The 19,303-nt window shown below is 38.6% G+C and overlaps 1 protein-coding gene across 6 annotated transcripts in view; it reads right to left on the bottom strand.

Annotated features, from left to right (window-relative positions):
- The window catches only part of KIZ (kizuna centrosomal protein), a 108,862-nt gene that overhangs the window by 41,471 nt on the left and 48,088 nt on the right, over nt 1-19,303 (bottom strand). For 4 of the 6 annotated variants that reach the window (XM_043512165.1, XM_038396411.2, XM_043512168.1 and 1 more), the window contains 4 exons: nt 18,120-18,747; nt 12,952-13,243; nt 4,351-4,485; nt 557-721 (listed from right to left, as the gene is read on the bottom strand). In XM_043512165.1, coding sequence (XP_043368100.1) covers nt 557-721; nt 4,351-4,485; nt 12,952-13,243; nt 18,120-18,747 — 1,220 coding nt within the window. The remainder of the gene's footprint in view (nt 1-556; nt 722-4,350; nt 4,486-12,951; nt 13,244-18,119; nt 18,748-19,303) is intronic. The other 2 variants (XM_043512166.1, XM_038396414.2) reach the window with 1 other exon arrangement.

Genomic DNA, 19,303 nt, shown 5'->3' with positions numbered 1-19,303 from the left:
TCTCGTTGATGCAAATGGAAGACAGAGCTAAATCTATATAATGTCTCGTTTAAAATGAGAAAAAACTTTACACTTAACATGTAAAAGCAAATAGGTGCACAACCATTTAGTGAGAAGAGCTCAACTGAAATGATTTTAAAAACTGACTAGTTAAAAAAAAATCTGCTTAATCTGCTAAATTAGAATGCTTGAATCACATGGCTGATATTGAAGTGGGCGTAGACCACCTCTTGGAATTCTGAAATTTTAAGAGCGGCAAAGAGTCCTGTGGCACCTTATAGACTAACAGACTGGAGCATAAGCTTTCGTGGGTGAATACCCACTTTGTCGGATTTATGCTCCAATATGTCTGTTAGTCTATAAGGTGCCACAGGACTCTTTGCCGCTTTTACAGATCCAGACTAGCACAGCTACTGCTCTGATACTTGAAATTTTAATGTCACTCATAGGGTTTGACCTATATTCTGCTTTCTTTTCGTGAAACATTCAGAAACAAATTCAGACAAAGAGTAAGAACATTAATTGTATGATTGCATTAGTTTTGTGACTACGATACCTGGCTTGTTTTTCATCTGTAGATCTACCCCTGTCATTAAGTATTTTCTCAGGTAAGAGGCATCCATTCAATGTGTTCTGCAACCATCCCTGAAGCTGATGAAGGACAACTGCTTCACATGCCTCAAGGTCTTCCTCTTTCAAATTGCCAGTTTGATTACAAAAGCTATAAAATAAAACAAGTGCTACATGAAATGTTTATTTAAGCCCAGACAGACAGCTAAAATAGGTTTGGATATAGAATCTGCAATAATTCTCATAGTTTATGGAATAATAATCAGTAATATAATCTAGACATAAAAATGCAGCCATGACAATGTCTCTTGACAAAGACATAAAATAAGAGCAATGTAGTTAGAAAAAGATTTTTTTTAAATAACCTAGGGATCAAATCCAACTTTTTAACTCCTTAATGCCCTTTGGCTGTGGATATTACACCTGAAAAATAATTATTCCCATGACAAGAAACACCACATGAATATTCCAGAGGAGCTAAACCAACCTATCAACCAATCTTTAAAAAGGTAAAGTTTTATATTGTTGATTATATCCAGATTAGTTCTTGCAATAACTTTTGTCACCTGACAGCCTTGTGAATCCTGGATGCAATAAAATATATCTACCAGCTATTTTTTGGAGATAAAAGACTGGATGCAACAATTAAGATTGAAACAACACAAATTTCAATGCCCTCCTTTGGAGTGGGACCATGCAAACACTTACATGTGTGCTTAACTTTGTGCACATGAGTAGTGCAACTGAAGTAAATGGGCCTATTCACGGGCATAAAGTTAAGAATGTGCATAAGTGTTAGCAGGACTGGGGCCTCGACATCAACAGTAGTTAAACTGATACATTAAACAGTAATAAGTCACCAGGACGAGATAGTATTCACTCAACAGTTCTGAAGGAACTAAAATATGAAATTGAACTACTACTAATTGTGCTACATAACCTATTGCTTAAATCAATGGTTCTCAACCAGGGGTACACATCCCCCAGGGGTACACAGTGGTCTTCCAGGAGGTACATCAAGAAATTTAGATTTTTGCCTAGTTTTACAATAGGCTACATAAAAAGCACTAGCGAAGTCAGTACAAACTAAAATTGCATATAGACAATGCCTGTTTATACTGTTCTATATACTATACGCTGAAATGTTAGTACAATATTTATATTCCAGTTGATTTATTTTATAATTATTTGGTAAAATGAGAAAGTAAGCCATTTTTCAGTAACAGCATGCTGTGACACTTGGATTTTTATGTCTGATTTTGTAAGCAAGTTGTTTTTAAAGTGATGTGAAACTTGGGATACACAAGACAGATCAGACTCCTGAAAGGGGTACAGTACTCTGGAAAGGTTGAGAACCATGGGTTTAAATCAGCCTTTGTACCAGCTGACTGGCAGATTGCTAATGTAATACTAATTTTAAATAAGGCTCCAGAGGCAATCCTGGCAATTACAGGCTGGTAAACCTAACTTCAGTACCAGGCAAATTTATAATAAATATATACTATAGTAAAGAACAGAATTATCAGACACAAAGATGAACACAAGATGTTGAGGAAGAGGCAATATGGCTCTTGCAAAGGGAAATCATATCTCACCAATTTATTAGAGTTCTCTGAGGGGGTCAACAAGCATGTGGAAAAAGGTGATCCAGTCGATATAGTATACTTCAGAAAACCTTTGACAAGGTCTCTCACCAAAGACTCTTAAGCAAAGTAAGCAGTCATGGGATAAGAGGAAAGGTCCTCTCATGGATCAGTGACTGGTTACAGGATAGGAAACAAAGGGTAAGAATAAATGGTCAGTTTTTACAGTGGAGAGAGGTAAACAGCAGTGTCCCTCAGGGATCTGTAGTGGGACCAGTGCTGTTCAACATATTCATAAATGATCTAGAAAAAGGGATAAAACAGTTAGATGGCAAAGTTTTCAGGCAATTCAAAATTATTCAAGAAAGTTAAGTCCAAAGCTGACGGTGAAGGGATCTCACAAAACTGGGTAACAAAATGGCAGAAGAAATTCAGTGTTGATAAATGGAAAGTAATGCACATTCGAAAACATAATCCCAACTATATATGGAAAATGATGGGGTCTAAATTAGCTGTAACTACTCAAGAAAGATCTTGGAGTCATTGTGGATAGTTCTCTGAAAAGATCCGCTCAATGTGCAGCGGCAGTCAAAAAAGCGAACAACGTTAGGAACCACTAGGAAAGAGATGGACAATAAGACAGAAAATATTAGAACGTCACTATATAAATCAACGGTACACCCACCCGTTGAACTGCATCAGTTCTGATTGCCCCATCTCAAAAAAAAGATATGTTTGAATTGGAAAAAGTACAGAGAAGGGCAACAAAACTGATGAGGGGGATGGAACAGCTTCCGTAGGAGGAGAGATTAATAAGACTGGGACTGGCCAGCTTGGAAAAGAGATGACTGGGGGATGTGGAGGCTCTGATAGAGGTCCATAAAATCATGAATGGTGTGGAGAAAATGAATAAAGGAGTTTTATTTACCACTTCACAGAACATAAGAACCAGGCATCATCCAATGAAATTAACAAGGCAACAGGTTTAAAACAAACAAAAGGAAGTATTTCTTCACACAACGCACAGTCAGCCTGTTCCCAGGAGATGTTGTGATGGCTGAAAAGTATAACTAAATTCAAAAAAGAATTAGATAAATTCATGGAGGATAGGTCCATCAATGGCTATTAGCCAAGATGATCAGGGATGCAACCCCATGTTCTGAGTGTCCCTAAACCTCTGACTGCCAGAAGCAGGAACTGGATGACTCAATAAATTGCCCTATTCTGTTCGTTCCCTTTGAAGCACCTGGCACTGGCCACTGTCGGAAGACAGGATGAGCTAGATTGATCATTGGTCTGAGTCAGTATGGTCACTCTTATGTTCTTAAATATAATTATAAGTATAGGGATTACTGGAGTTGTCACAGTGAAGGTAAATACCATGTTGACGCAGAAAACAATTTCTAATTATATCCATTGTACAGACAAATAATTCTGACTTGTTTTGGAAACCTCCCTTATAACTCCGTAAAATAAACAGATCTTTTTTATGGCAGCATTTAATTAAAGATGCCAATCTTTAATAAATACATTAAAGACCTTTCACTTCCAGTGCCTGCATTTGTAGACATAGTGAGATGCCAAACGATGTGTTTCATAGCTGCAGACAGGCTCAGGACAATATCACACCACTATTTACATACATTCTTCGTTACATTTTCCACTACCAAGCCAGAAAGAAGAATATGGTATCATCACTTTTTGCACTAATCCCAGCACTGACGGCCACTTCCAAGGGTTAGAGTAACCTTCTGAACGTTTAGGCTAAGTAGAGTCCTTATTTATTAAAATAATTTGGTGGGACGGGGTTCCTAACATCATATTTCAGCTTTTTGCTGACAACAGAAGTGTGTTTTTTTTTGTTAACTATTGTAGATGTCGGTTTGGAGGAGGTCTCTCTCTCTCTGCCCCTTTTCACCAACAGAATGAAGACCACAGACCACCAGTTTATATCTCAAAGGTCACTGAACAGCTGCCAGGGGTAACAACTTCCAGTCACCAGAGCCAAATTCAAAGCTAGTAGCCAACAAACAATTTAAAGCAAAATTTTATTTATAGATGTTACACCTAGGGACACTAAAGCAAAAGGCCAATATAAATTGGATGGGACTGGGGAATAGGAAATACTATACATTTCTAATGTCTTCTTTTTAATTTAGAGTTCTGTTGATGTAGACCAAATGAAAGTTGCATCAACCTTATTAGCTTCTTCATTTTTGCCAGACTTATGGTTCCACTTTGGTATAAAGATAGGCATTCAGGTGCTGCTTTCGCCACCAAATCTTCTATGAACTGGAGTAAATGGGAGAATCCTTCAAATGACAGACAATCCCTGAAGACAGATAAACAATGTTTTAAAGCTTTTAAAACTGCATTCTACTAAGCACAAGTCAAACATATGTATACATTTAGATAGAATTTGCCTCTGAACAAATTCTAAAATATTTTGAGTGGTATCTTTATTTTAATCTTTCACTCACACTAAGAGGTTTACAAAAAGGTTAAAAGTCTTGACAAAAAGGACAGAACTCAGGCAGACTCCCAAAATAAGGTAAATGAATACTGTAAGAGGAAAAACAGATATGAAACAGAAAACTATATAAACCGCTTTTTAGAAAAGTGCTAAATCTACATTTATATTGTTAGTGAAACTAAGAATTATCTTTCAGCAAAAACAGTATTGCTGTAGCTCTGCAGAAAAAGAAAAAAAAATCTTGAACTCCCACAATTCTTTTACATTTCTGCCAGTGGTCTTGGTACACTTTGGAGTCCATGTTTCAATAGCACCAATGTGTGTTTAATTTTTAATTAGGGTGAACATGTGTCCCTGTTTTCAGGGGCTGTCTTTGGGTTCCTGCCAGCTTCACGGAAATCATCACTTTGCTCTAGTTTTTGGAAACCTCTGTAGACTTGGCCACATAAGGAATAAGAAACCATAATTATAATCCAGAATCAAAATCTATAATCCATAATCCTTTAATACCTATATAGCACTTCTCATCCACAGATGACAGAGAGCTTCACAAGGACTTCAATGGCTACCAGGGTCAGTGAAATTGGCAACAAAATGGCTGGGCACATTTGCGCTTCCTGATATATGTTGTCATCCTGTCCTCCCCTCTAGCCACAAGAAACCTCAAGCCAACAATCCTCCACATGTAAAGGCAGATCAATAAGCAGAGATTATTGACAAAAAGGAAAAGACAAAAATATAAGAACAAACTCTGCATGTATGAGCAGGAAAAATATAAAACGAGGGCTTATGGGTGAGGGAAAATGTAGAAAGGGGTAGGAGAGGGTTAAATACTGTTTTCTCCCATTAACTATAAAATGTCCTAGCCCTTTGAGAATGAGTGGCAGAGATGGAGGAAGATTTAGTATCTCTTTCAAAACACACACTACTAGGATGTTTGGAAAAATAAAGCATCAGAAAAGGAGTTTTACAGCGATGGGATGTGATTTTCAATTTACCACTGACTTCAATGGGATCAGAGCTAGGCCAACGCAAAGTGCTTTAGAAATCCTACTCGTGGGGTTTAAAAAAAAAATTCACCTCTTACTGACTTTTGGGAAGTTTTCTTAACTTGTTTCAGCTCACATCTCCAAAATGGCTTGTCCTACAGACTCCAAATTTGTTTTATTGCCCTTGATGAGGAGAGATACCTTTTGGTGTTTGTTTATTTCAAAAAGGGGGAGTAGCTGAACATGGGTCAGGACTACCAAAGATACGTAGTATAAAGTGCTTGTGAGGGAGGATAATATATCCCACTCACCAACACAATAACTTTGATAAATTAATCCTTCCTTTCCCCCAAACCAAAACCACATGCTAATCCTTAACCATGGACTTTTTCCATGTCAAATTTCACCTTTCACAACTTTCTTGAATCATGATCAAAAACACACCAGAATTTTTTTTTTATAGGGCTAAAGTACATTTTTTCCACATCCTTTTACTCAAAAATGGCTGAAAGGAATGGATTCAGCTTATCCTTTTACATACACACACACAGAAGCAAACCCTCTTTGAAAAGTGAAGCAGCATAAAAAATTTCAGCTCCAAAAGTGAATATTTCAGAAAGTTATGAGTGCCTCTGCAAAGGGGTTAAAATAGAAAATGCACTGCAACTTTAAGAAAGGCCTGCTAAGTTGTTTTTTGTTTTTTTGTTTTTTTTCTTAAAGAATGGGTTTGTGCTCTCCTTTGCTTCTTTACGATGTTTAAGAAAAGGCCAGAAAGGCTGAGATTAAAGAGATATTTTTTCTTCTTGCATGTGTTTTTAGTTGTTTGTTTTTTACTCTAGGAATATCAGGAATGTAAACTCTGGTCTTCCCTGATTTAACTGGAGGAACCCATAGATCACGATCCATAACTGAGTTGCCAGAATGTGTCAAAGGGTCAGGTGGGAGGGCTCACGCTCACACTGCAGTGGTGACTCTCCGGTCCAAAGGATTGGCTGGGCAAGGCTCTCCACTCCAGATGTTGCGACATGGTACAACGGTTTGGTTCAACTGCATTGCTGTCATGATGATGGCAGTCCAGCCGGGCCAAATTTGAGTGAATGCCGCTGTGACCCCATGCACCAGGTCGCAATGCCCGGAGCAGAGCGCCAAGCTCAAACAGTCCCACAGCACAGGACCCATTGCTCTGGTACGCACAGTGTACCTATTAGGTTAACGTGTATATTATAAATCATGGTAAAAAATATTTAGTGAGCCAGGTGTTTTTTGCACTAAAGCTATTCACTGGGTTGCAGCAGGCCACCAACATCTACCAATGGATCCTGAGTCCAAAAAGGTTAAGAACCACTGCACCAGAAGGCTCAGAACATGTATTTTGTGACCTCTTGTCCTTTATCTGAAGATGTGAGAGTGCTGAATGTCAAGGCATCTCTTCTCCAGAACGTTATTTTGATGTTGAAGTTACATAGGTGTTCACAAAGTATTTAACTCTCTTTCACTCTTTGCTCATCTTTCACTCTCTTGACTTTTGTGGTGTAAATACTTCACTTGTTATTCAACCAGTGTGCCAGTTAGTCAGAACCGGAACTTCTAACAGAAAAAATACATACATTACATATACATATATGATCTGATCATTTTTATATATATATATATATATATAAATACATGCATATATACACATACACACACTTTTTTAAAAATCCTTCATAAAGAAAAAAAAGAGCACAAGCCCTCTGTTTACCTTGCAGGTTGCCTTTTGCTGTAGCGAGTTCTACTGACATCTGCTATAATGAAACTGCCTGTGAAGTTGAGACCCGGACACCAAAAAAATTTCTTGGCTTTCTTTAAACTCTGATCATCTTACCTGGTTACCAAATGAACTTTATATGTATGAGTCTATAGTACCTCCATGTTAATTTTTTTTAAAAGGTTACAGAAATTAATCTGTTTTTCATACAAAGTGGTTACAAAAGAAGTGTTATTTGTATTTTCTACTAGATCGGGGTTCTCAATCTTTTTTTTTTTCTGAGGCTCCCCCAACACGCTATAGAAACTCCATGGCCCATCTGTGCCATAATAACTCTTTTTTTTGTGTATAAAAGCTCGAGATGGCATTAGGGGTAGCAAGTGGGGCAATTGCATAGTGACCCTGCAAACCTATATTGCTCAGGCTTCGGCTTCAACCCCATGTGGCGGGGCTCAAGGCCCCAGGCTTCAGCCCCAAGCAGGGGGAACGGGGGTGTCGGCTTTCTGCTCTGGGCTCCAGAACTAACGCTGGCCCTGCTTGGCAGACCCCCTGAAACTTGATCGTGGCCCTCCAGGGGGCCCTGAACTCCTGGTTGAGAACCACTGTACTAGACTATTTTCTCCCAAAGGAAAGTAATACAACAGTTTCAGTTTTTAAACATCCCTTGCACAGACCATATGATACTCATATATATTAAAAGCAGAGACAGGCCTGAACTGAAACTGCAGATCTGAGTGCTGCTGAAACAATGGGACAGAGGGTTTTCAAAATCCAGATCTCAACTTTGCAGCTTGGGCCAATCTATAGTAAAAAACATGTTCCTGTAAATCCTAATGGAAATTCTTTAAGTGATGTATGTTCAAACGCCATAGCAAAATGCATACATTCCCTTCCTATGTACGAGACACATCTTGCAACTATATGCAACCAACGAATAGTAATAATCTGCAATAGCATTTAAACTATCCAAAATCAATTAGATCCTGAGATAATTTCTTAAAATTACTGATACATTGAGCAATTTAATTCCTTTACCTCCACTAACAGAATAAATTTAGTGACCACCTACAGGTCCAAAAACATAACTGGGACCTACCAGGGATTTGATGAAGCTACACCTCTATAATGATGCAAATTAAGATTTAAACATTGTAACAATGGAGCATTGCTAATCCTTTTACAGAGGTGTAAATAGCCATTCAGATTTTGATTTCAGATGGCCTGCTTTGTTAAGGAGTTTCAACAGAAGAACTCCACGAAGCAACACCACAGCTGGGCTACAAACTCTAAGAAGTCTGGTTGCCAAATCACGATTTTTATAAAATTTAACAGTTTATTACATTTTGTTCATTTTGCAATGATGGTTATACTCCCTCATATATAAAGTGGCAATATGTTCTCACTAAACTTTGCTAAATTTTGCTTCAGTTCTGAAAAATACTAAAGCCCTGTCTTCCACTACAAAGAAAAATTAAATTTTAACAGCTGTGGATGCAGTTTTTGGACTTGTAATACATACAACAAACCTAGAGATCACATATGTAGTTAAAAAGTACTTTTTCTTTTACTAAAATCTTACAAAACCTATATGTTAGTGGCTAGCTCATTTCTTACTGTTTTACTCCCTCTGGGTGGTCTTTCCAGGGTGCCACTTGAAGGGAATACAATAACAAAAAGAAAGGGAAGGAAGGGACACTAACATAAAGAGAAACAAAATGTATGACAATCTGCAGCAGGCTATGGATCAGAGGTCAGCAAACAAGGAGTCCTTCTCTTTTACAGGTTGCTTCCTGGAAACAGTCTGATTAAGCTGACAGCTTGAATTATGTGTTACATTTTGTAATGCACAATCCATCTGTGCTAAGTCCTCTTCAATGCAGCTGAAGCAGCTCTGGCAAAAGCTCTGTCGCTCCTCCCACCCCCAACACAGGCCTTAAAATAGTCATCATCTTTCTATGCACTAATTCTCTGGGGTTTTTGTTTTTGTTTTGGTTTTTTAGCCTTTTGAATAGAGGACTGGACACCTCTGAGGAATGAAAGAAAAAAAAAAAAGAAAGTTATGGAGCTTTTCACTTCTAGTTCATTGGTTCAAATCTGTAACAAATCAGTAGAGAACAGCAGTTGTTATATGATAGCTGTTCAGTACTTTATGTGAAATGAATTACAGGTCTAGTACCACTCACAGTAAACAAGGTGACATCACAAAAACTATAACCAAAATTAGCAAAATCTAGAACACTTATTGGCAGGCTCAGCAGAGAGGCCAAGAAATGAACAGGTGCAAAGAACAAACTACTCATCTCTCCTATTTGGTTCCCACAATATAGGTTGAATTTAGAGTGGAATATTTTAAACATATGTGTACTGTCACTCTCTGGCAGATAAAAAGAGAAACTCATTTGTCAATCCGTCACTGCTCACATGAATGAAGTCACTTTTTATACTTTTATTAATTTTAGTAACATGATCAAAATTGTCGCATTCAGCTGTTTAGGAAAGTAGTGAATACAAGCATTGCTTCCTTAACCTAGATTACAAGCTTTTAAAAAAACCTGTTATCATAGCAACATCACTCACTTATTTTCACAAGTAACAGCTTATCAGTATATCCAAGATAAAAATCATACTTTAAGAAGTTTGTAACTGCGTTTTAAATAACTCACTGTAAGGTAAAATGTGACATTAAAAGACTTGTTTGGGGGGAAAAAAAGGCTTTTTTACAAAATATATTTGCAAAACAAACAAAAAATAAAAACTTGACTGAAGAGGCTCCACTGTTCTCCACTAAGTTGGATGCAGATAATGTCACCTGAAAACTGGTGACTTGCTGATGTGCACTAAAGATTTTTGTTTTGTTTTTAATTCAGTGAAACAGTGACCTCAAAATAGTCTTTCTCTGTGATTTCCTTTCCACATACCCCTTACTACTTTTAACCAATAAACCTAAAGTAGACTTCTGAACCCAGAGGAAAGGTGATAAATGGTAGAAGTGGCACTGATGTCACAATACCATGCTTAAGAATTAACGAAGATACCAAGAGGCTGAGGACCCCAACTATAACCATTTCAGTTTGATACCCAATCATTAAAATTTTGCTTAATTACAACCTAATTTCTTCAAATATAACCTGTGCACTAGTTTTTTGGGTATTTTTAATAACTATATGGAAAGTTTGACTAGTTTACAACAAAACATTTGGAGGGGAGGGGGATAGAAGAATAGTAATAAATGTCATACCTTCAGACCACATTTCAAAAAGAGGTTATATTTTTACCAAAATTATTTGTATCACAAACTCATTTATTAATCACTTTAAAACTTTGTGAAAAATCTCTCTTTGCATTTGAGAGTTACTCTGCAAAATATCAAAACATTCAAGTCTGAATTTGAGTGAATAGGAGCAGTGGGATCTAAATGCTTCCTGCTTACAAAATTAACGATGAAGAAACTACCTGTCTCTCCAAAGGATCTTTCCAAGATACAAATAGAATGCAAAATATTTGTATTTTAACTTTTCAAAACAAAAGCAAAATAAAATCTGTATAATTCCTGGAGAAATGGATCACATTTTTATGACCTTGAAAAACTAAGGACTTGACAGTTTTAGAGGCCATACCCACTTCAGCTTTGAGTCAAATTCCAGAGATAACGAGAACAAAGAAATCTTTCCTATAATTATCCAGGCTTAAAAAGAACACGCAATATTTTCCATCTGTTTATATCAGCAGCTGGAAGTCACTAAATCTATCAGGGACAGGACAAAGGTTACATTCCCACTGCTCAGCTATGACTTTTCTAGCAAAATCAACCACTTTTATACAACTTTCTTATGAAGTGCTATGATTAACAGGTGTTAAACAAAAGGAAAACTCTATAAAAGCTATTTAGATGTAAACTAGATGTTTCTGTAGTAAGCAATAGTCTAACAGTTTGAAAAACTGAAATGATAATGTTGCAGAAATGTATTTTAATGGATATCTGTGTTTTTCTGCTTAACTGTCATCTATTAAAATATGAACCATTACTGAAATCACTCTCTAATAAGACTATATGTGCATGTGCATACATTAAAAAAAGCAGAGATATGTTAAACATGTTAAAAAGACAAATGAACAAATAGATAAATAACCAGTGGGGAGATTGGTTTAAAAGCCTCATTCATTCTTGCTGGATAACAAATGCTATTTTTCTTGGCTACATAGTTTTTATTTTTGTACTAACTCACATGCCTCTAATCACCATTTGAATATGTTTAACCACATCAGTCCTAAACATTTTGCACGTGAATTGTTCAAGGATGAAGGAGGGGGAAAAAAAGCAGACATCAGTAGCATCACCTGGAAGACAAGAGGAGACAATGTGGCAGTAGAAAAGGAAAGGAATGCATGTATTTATGAAGGTGGCTTTTCCTGATAATGGCCACTGGGAGGCTGTTGGGATCCAGAACAGTAAGGAGGCTGGGCAGTAAGGGAAGCAGCATTGAGTGAGAGGAGGAAGAATAGTGGGAAGCTGGCAAGGCAGGTAAATGGCAGGCAGCCATTGGAGAAGAGTGGTACAATCAAGCAGGCAACAGGGAGAACCTTTGCAGCTAGGGACTAGGAAGAGCAAAAGAAGGAAAGCCAGCAAGCGGAAAAAGCGAGGAAAAAGAGACTATGTGGGCAGGAAACCTTGCAACGAGCGGGAGCAAGGGAGAATAGCAGCAGTGAAAGGCACAGATGAAGTAGGAGGTGGGGAAGAGCTTGGAGGAGAGTGCTGAAGGGCCTTGCCTACAGGAATGCAGCTGAAGAGGCAAGCAGAATCGAAGAGCTGCACAGTAAGCTGGTGAAGAGCTCACAGACACACAGATTTGTGAGATCAAAGGTTCACAGTGCAGAAGGAGTGATATTCTTATTGGTTTACACCAAAGTGCTCCATCAGGTTGAAGTGAATCAACCATAAGATATGATACAACAGACAACAGATTCCGGAGACCTGGATTCACCACCTGGCTCTGGCACAGGTTTCCTGTCTGACTTTGGGCAAGTCCCTTGTGCCCCAGTTCCCACCTCTGTAGAATGGCGATCATGTTTCCCTACCTCACATGGGTGTGTTGTGAGGATAAAAGCCATTAATGATTGAAAGACACTCGGATACTGCAATGATGGGGGTCATAAAAACTATCTTAATAGACTTACACAGAGAACAAACAATGCATTTCTAAGATGTAGTTGCACACCTCGCAGGTGTTGCTTTAAGTTGTTAAGTTGAATGCCCAGGGAGTTTAACCACCTGAAAAATTCAAATTACCATGAAATGTACTGTTTAGTGAGTTATTTCTATCATCAAACTGAACTGATATACTAAAATAAGGAAAACAGTAAGACATCTGCATTTAATGGAAATTATAGAAACAGGCATCTCAAATTGTGTGATGAGTTCCAAAGTCAATTCATCACAAAAAATAGACCCTCATTAAAATGTCTGCTTGTAGCAGCTAAGAAAGTTGCATGTTCATATACATATTTTACAGTAATACAGATTGTCAATAGCACAATCTCCAGAAAAAAATCCTAACTAAATAATCAGTGAGAAAATATTTAATGGCTTACTGTCTTGTTGCTGAATTAGCTGAAGAGTCTTCGTCTGTCATAGGGCAGCTTACTGTTTGCAAAGAAAAATGTTCTTTGGTGGATCCGGTTTCTTTTTCTTGTTCCGAGTTCATGGATTTTAAGGCCATCTTGCAATCCACATCTCCTAGGCTCTGCTGTAGTTCAACTGTGTTTATTATCTGATCCTCTTCACTCACAGAAACTGTAAGGTCACTGCTGCTGTCTAAACTTTCATCTTCTAGCTCCAGTGTGTTTTCAGAGGGCCACAGACTATCTGTGTGTTGGGCTCGACCTGCAATAAAAATATGACAAATATTGCCAACATAGTAACAGGAGTATGACAAAAAATATACATTGTACTGCATTGCAATGAGACCCAGCCAAGTACATTTAATATATGTATTAATTCATACAGTCTAAAACCTCTGCCCTTTCTGCACATTTTTCCAGGGTTCTCCAGATATCCCAGGTTTCCATTCCTTTATTCCTTTCATAAACATTCTTGCCTAAGGGGGATGAATGCAGCTTTCTCTGGAATCCATCAATGTGGCACTGGAGTCATTCTCAGAGTTCTTGATGAACACCACAAACCTCTCTCTCAACAGACGAAGCACTTGTTCTGCAATGCTCAAAGCTCCTCTTGACTTGGAAATGAGGAACTATGTTTGAGTCTTGTACTTGGATTCATCCCCTTAAGTAATATGTCAAACTATTATTATAAGAGGGACTTGCATGCTACGTTACAGCACCCAGAAATTTCCCCGTGACATACTCCTAACCCTGCAGGTACTCTCCCTACATGCTGACCCTGCTCTCCTTTTTGGAGAAACTCCCTTGTGACCCATGTTCAACCTACAGAAACACTCTCTGAAGCTGCTATGCTTTTTTTTTTTCCTTTAGGGACTGCCCCGAAAGGAATACTTCTAATAGGCTGGCCCCGCTTCTTAACCAACCAGAGGAATATTCCATGGCCTGCCGGGCAGTAAAGATTTCCCAAAGCCCTTGGACTATTTCCTTCTGCTCAGTCTCATGTGTAATGTGTTCATGCAATTGCATGAGTGGCCACATATTTCAACATTTTGCCAAGAAGCTGTCAGTCAGTTAGTGCTGCATAAATCCAAAAAAATGGTTATTTCCTTAGTATCTTTCAACTCTCTAACTTGTCCATCTACTACCTAACCTCCTTCTTCATATTTGTGTATTATTCTATGGTTTCCTCACAAGGGGTGTTCAGTGGATCCCCTATGCTTCCTCTGCGCTGCAAGTGAAGGGGATCCTCCACAATTTAAAACAGCAACAAGGATTAAGACAGCCTCCTCCAGCAAATCTCTTCTGATAAAATGGGGAAGAATGGCCTGAAAAACGGTCTTGGGAAGGCAAAAGTGTGTTTGAAGAGGAGGCAGCTGTTGTCTGGGGCTTCTAATCTGTGCAGGAGCAGAGCTATATGCCTGTTGGCTTGGAAGTTGTGCATGGCAGCTGATTCCCCTTGCTGCTCAGCAGAAGGAGGTTGCACTAATCTTCTACGATACAAATAAAAATAAGCACTACTAACATTTTCATTTTCTGGTGCATTTTTAGAATGTCATGAAAATGTATCAAACAATTCGGTAATCAATTAACATTGCCATGAAACTCTCAAGTTCCCACAAGATTCACTGCACTATCAGTTATTTCTAAAATTAACCAGAGTGTTCACAGTGTCTTGCTTGTGCTGCAAAACAGAACATTTCCTCCCTTCCATACACTGAGCTTCATTTTTATTTGCATTACGGTAGATTTCAGAAAAATAGTTTTTGATACAAATAATGACAAGATCTTATATTCTATTTTCTGTTTCCAGCATTCAGGATATGAATAAATATAAGAGATAAGCTATTACTTTTATTTATTTTATGTTGCTTTTATACATATTATGCTGCCATTTCTGAACAACAGAAAAGTACTCAAAGGAAAAACAGCTTCAAGTCACAATGTACTGCACAAACACCTGAAGCTTAAAGCATAGCTTGTGTCCAGTTGTGGTACACACAGCAGAGCCAAACTTCCCTGTAATTTGCAGCATGAAAAAATCAAACTTTTATGAGAACTAGAACAAAAAATTCAGACCTGGATTACTTTAACCTTAGAACTGTATAATGTAGGGTTGACATCATAAAGACACAGAAGCTCTCCCCCTACCCTCATGGGAAATTTGAGGTAGTAGCCAATAGTTCTGATTTTGAATCAAACTTATGGTTTCCCTTAAGAAAGAAATATTACATTCCGAAATTAAAAGTATTTTTTCAAACATGACACTGACCACCTTAACATTTCTTTGGGGAGCAAAAGGGGAGAGAACAGACATTCTGCCAAATCTGCTTTGCAGAGCCCTAAGGCTAATATAAGCCTGGCTGGTGTTGTCTTGTTCCACCTCAAATAATGACACTCTTTCATTAACTGGAGAAGTGGCAAATATGTCAAAGTGACAGTAGAGACAATGAAAAGCAAACAGAGTCCTGAAAGCAAGAGAAATGGAAAAACCACAAAAAAGGCAACAGGATGCCAAAGAAGAGAACAAGAAGTATGCAGGGTAATATGAGGAGACTGCCAGCTTTTGTCCAAAAAAATTGTAATCATTACATTGAGAGGCAGTAGCCGCCCCCCTCATTAAGGTTGCCAGTAATTTCCATTATAAAGCTCCATTTTAGCAATCCTTATATGACTTAGAAAATTGGGTTAACCTGAAAATTGCCATATTTACTGGAAAGGCAGAGGAGAATATTTCTGCAAGCTCTTAAGAGCAGTTTGATCCATTTTCTTGAGTTACTCATCTCTACCACTTGAGCTAAAAATAATAACTCCATTAGCAGATAATAGTGGGTTGTTATCATTTGTGCACCAAGCCATTAGAGGGGGCTAAGACACAGTTTCCCAGTAGGTAGTTTGCCAGATTGTAGCACAAAACTGGGAATCATGGTTCCTGGGTTCTGTTCTTGGCTTTGGGAGTAGGGGGAAATATGGTTCTTCCACTAGGCCAAAGGATATTTTGATTGTGGGAAACAGTGTTTGTGAATCATATGCCTATGAAGCATGGTTCTCAGCAGGGCATGGGACATTCAGAGAATAATGAGTAAGCATGTAATGAATTCATCTACATGTACAAATAGTCATTCCTAAATCTTATACAAAATCTTGTCTACACGAAAAGCCGTACTGTTTTAATTATACCGATATAGTTAAAGTGGACCAATCCCCCTAGTGTGGACGTAGTTATATGGTATAAAGGTGTCTTATAGCAGTACATCTTATTCCTCTTCCAGTATGGTAGAACTATATTGGTATGCAGGGTTTATTCCAGTATAACTACATTAGTAAAAGAAGAAAATCACATGTATAACTGCCATATTGGTGTGCAGACCAAGCCTTAGTCAAATCTGGATGGATTTTCACAGTGATAGCAAATAGCACCTCTCTGCACTCAGGACAATTCCCTGGCAAATTTCAAGCTTCTCCTCTAAAGACTTAAGGCACTAGATAAATATTTTTTTAATCATCTGAAAATATTGTATCATTGGCAAACCTACCTATTTTTCAGTAGCTTTATTCTCAGAAATAGATTAACTATTCTGCACAAACTTTCTGAACAAAATCAACCTGAGGCAGAGACCAAGCATGTTTCCCAAGTAAGTAAAACAAACATTAGAGTGGTTAATAGAAAGATCTGATACTACAGTACCTTAGTAAAAATTCTGGACATGGCAATAAAAACACCTTGGTGCCCTTGTGAAAGGCAGCAAAAGAAGGATTATCAAGGAGGTCTTGGATCTCAAAGTCATTCCTTCTCCTACTAGCTAAAGTTATGGTCAGTAGAAAGACCACCTTCAAAGGAAGATATGGGAGAGAAAAATCTCTTGGTGGTTCAACGAAAGCACCCAAAAGCCAAGTGAGAACCAAATTCCATAGTCATGTCACTTGTTAACCTGTGGGTACCAGTGTATCAATAGGCCTGACCTCCAACTCCTGCCTCCACACCAAAAAAAGAGAGAGCTGGGATTGAAAAAAATAAAAATATCAGTTCTTTGGAGAGACCTAGCAGATCTGGATATTCCAGATGATGTGCCCATGCCAGGGCTGTCAGGTTAAACTGTGATTTGTCCTACCAAATCTTTTACAGGACCTTGGACATATCCACCAATGCAAAAGAAAGGCATGTGTCAGCAAACTGGATCCCCATCTATTCTAAAGCAAATCCTTACATGTTTGGTATTGAGGCTGGTCACAGAGAAATGCCTATTTGAATTAGCTAATTTGGCCAGGATCAAGTTCCTCACAGAGTTCTTAATGGTCCTGTGTGTGGTTGGTACTACTGTGAATCACACCTTTGGTCATACCAATCAGATGCACCACTAATGGGGACACTGTTCCAAATGCACCATTCTCACAGACAAACCACTGTAACAGGGGAAACAGAGATCCCTTGCTACCCCAAAACCAAGACAAAGTCCAAGAAAACATGCTTCTGTGCTGGGATTCAAAGAAAGGGTACAAAGGAGTCCTCTTAACTCCTCCACAGCTAAGCAGTCTGATGTGAAACAGCTGCAGAACTGTTCTGTTGCTAGGGCCAGTAGTAGCAGTTGGGACCTCTGCATGCTCCCTGTGTGGAAAGTTTAGGCCTTCGGAGCTGCAAAGTGGCGGATTCATTGGCTCAGCTTCAGCATTTCCCCAACACTGCAGCTCACAGACACACAGCAGAGGAAGACTCCACAGTAGCATTTAGCGGTGCCAACCAAAATCAAGGCCCCACTGTGTTAAGCAGTAAGAGTCAGAGACAGTCCCTGCACCAAACAGACAGACAAGGCACACAGGGAGGAAGGGAAAACCGAGGGGAAGTGACTTGCCAAAGTCACACAGCCAGTCAGTGGTAGAGCCAGGAACAGAATCCATGCCTATTGACAACCAGGGGAGTGCCCTGTTCACTAGGCCATGCTGCCTGCTCTACAGCACTCAACAGCAGCAGAATCCTCTTGCACTGCCTTCCACAGCCTGTTAAACCGAGCCTTAGCCGTTCCTTTCCATTTGTGGAGGCACTCAGACCCTGTGCTGATGAGTGTATTCTGAAAACCTGGATCAATGGGGGAAGACAGCACTTTGCCCACAGCAAGGCCATCACACAAATACTATCGTCATACCTGGGAAACTGTCTCTTGGCTGTTCATTTCCAGAAACAAGTTGTTCAGGAGCAGACACCAATGGGATTGGCTGTTTAGATCTTTCTTCATTTGCTACAAAATGCTCCTTTGTCACTATTTCTTCTACTGAGCTGCTACAACTGTCACTCTTTAAATCAGTGATTCTGTTCTCTGGACTTAATCTTTCACGTAACAGGGAGTTGAGTTGAGCAGATTTTTTGCTTTCTACTAAATTACTATTGCCATCATGTGTATTGCTTTCTATCTCTAAGCAATGAGTTTGTCCATTCTCAGGTGATACACTGGGTGTGACTGGCATTTTCTCACCCATCTGGAGATATGTCTTCCCATCTATTTTGTCAGACTTATTTAAGCACCGTATATCACAATTAGTTTGTACTACATAGCTGTCTGTCATATTACTGCTCTGTGCTGCCTGTCTGCATGAATGTGGGTCAGAAACTGAAAATCTCTTTGTGGGCTGGGAAGATTTCTGCTGTGTACTGAAATCTTCAATGCTTGAGATGGCTGACATTTGGCAGCCCATAAAGATTGTTGCTGGATGATACAATCCTCTTGACGTGGCTGTCCTGGTGTTAATTCCTGTCTGTCTTGCAACCGGCAGCATCTGAAAAATAGAGGTTGAGATGGCTTAAGAATGAATTTTATGTAGTAAATGGAGTTTCTTAAAGGTTTTGTGTCGGTCTTTGAAGAGCAAATGCCCTATACAATTTAAATATTTTAAATATTAAATATTTAAATACATATTATGCTAGTCCACATATGAAACATTTTCTTTGTCCATTTATTTTATAAAAACTAAAATAAGATTGAATGGCCCAATTCCTACAAGATATTGAGTGCCCTTGTGCCAGGTACTAAGGACCCTCCACTTCCAGGGAAGCCACAAGGAGATTAAGTCTGTCAGCACCTCACAGGAAGCAACCACCACATTGCAGGATCCAGACCAAAGGTAGCTGCACCAAGAGAGAAATACTGGAAAACAAATATAAACCCTGTATTTAGAAAAAACTGACAATGCTAATGTTGCCATTAGGTTTGTTTACTGCTGAACTACAAGAACAAGAACACAGCTTTATCTGCTATTAAGAGTCTTCACAGCATTTCACTTAATGTACAGTCTTTTGCATGGAATGGCAATAGCATTCTGTCAAATGGCATAT

The sequence above is a fragment of the Dermochelys coriacea genome, chromosome 3, assembly GCF_009764565.3.
Source record: "Dermochelys coriacea isolate rDerCor1 chromosome 3, rDerCor1.pri.v4, whole genome shotgun sequence".
NCBI lineage: Eukaryota > Metazoa > Chordata > Testudines > Dermochelyidae > Dermochelys > Dermochelys coriacea.
Note: the sequence above shows the minus strand (reverse complement) of the source record. Positions and strands in the feature narration are given on the sequence as shown.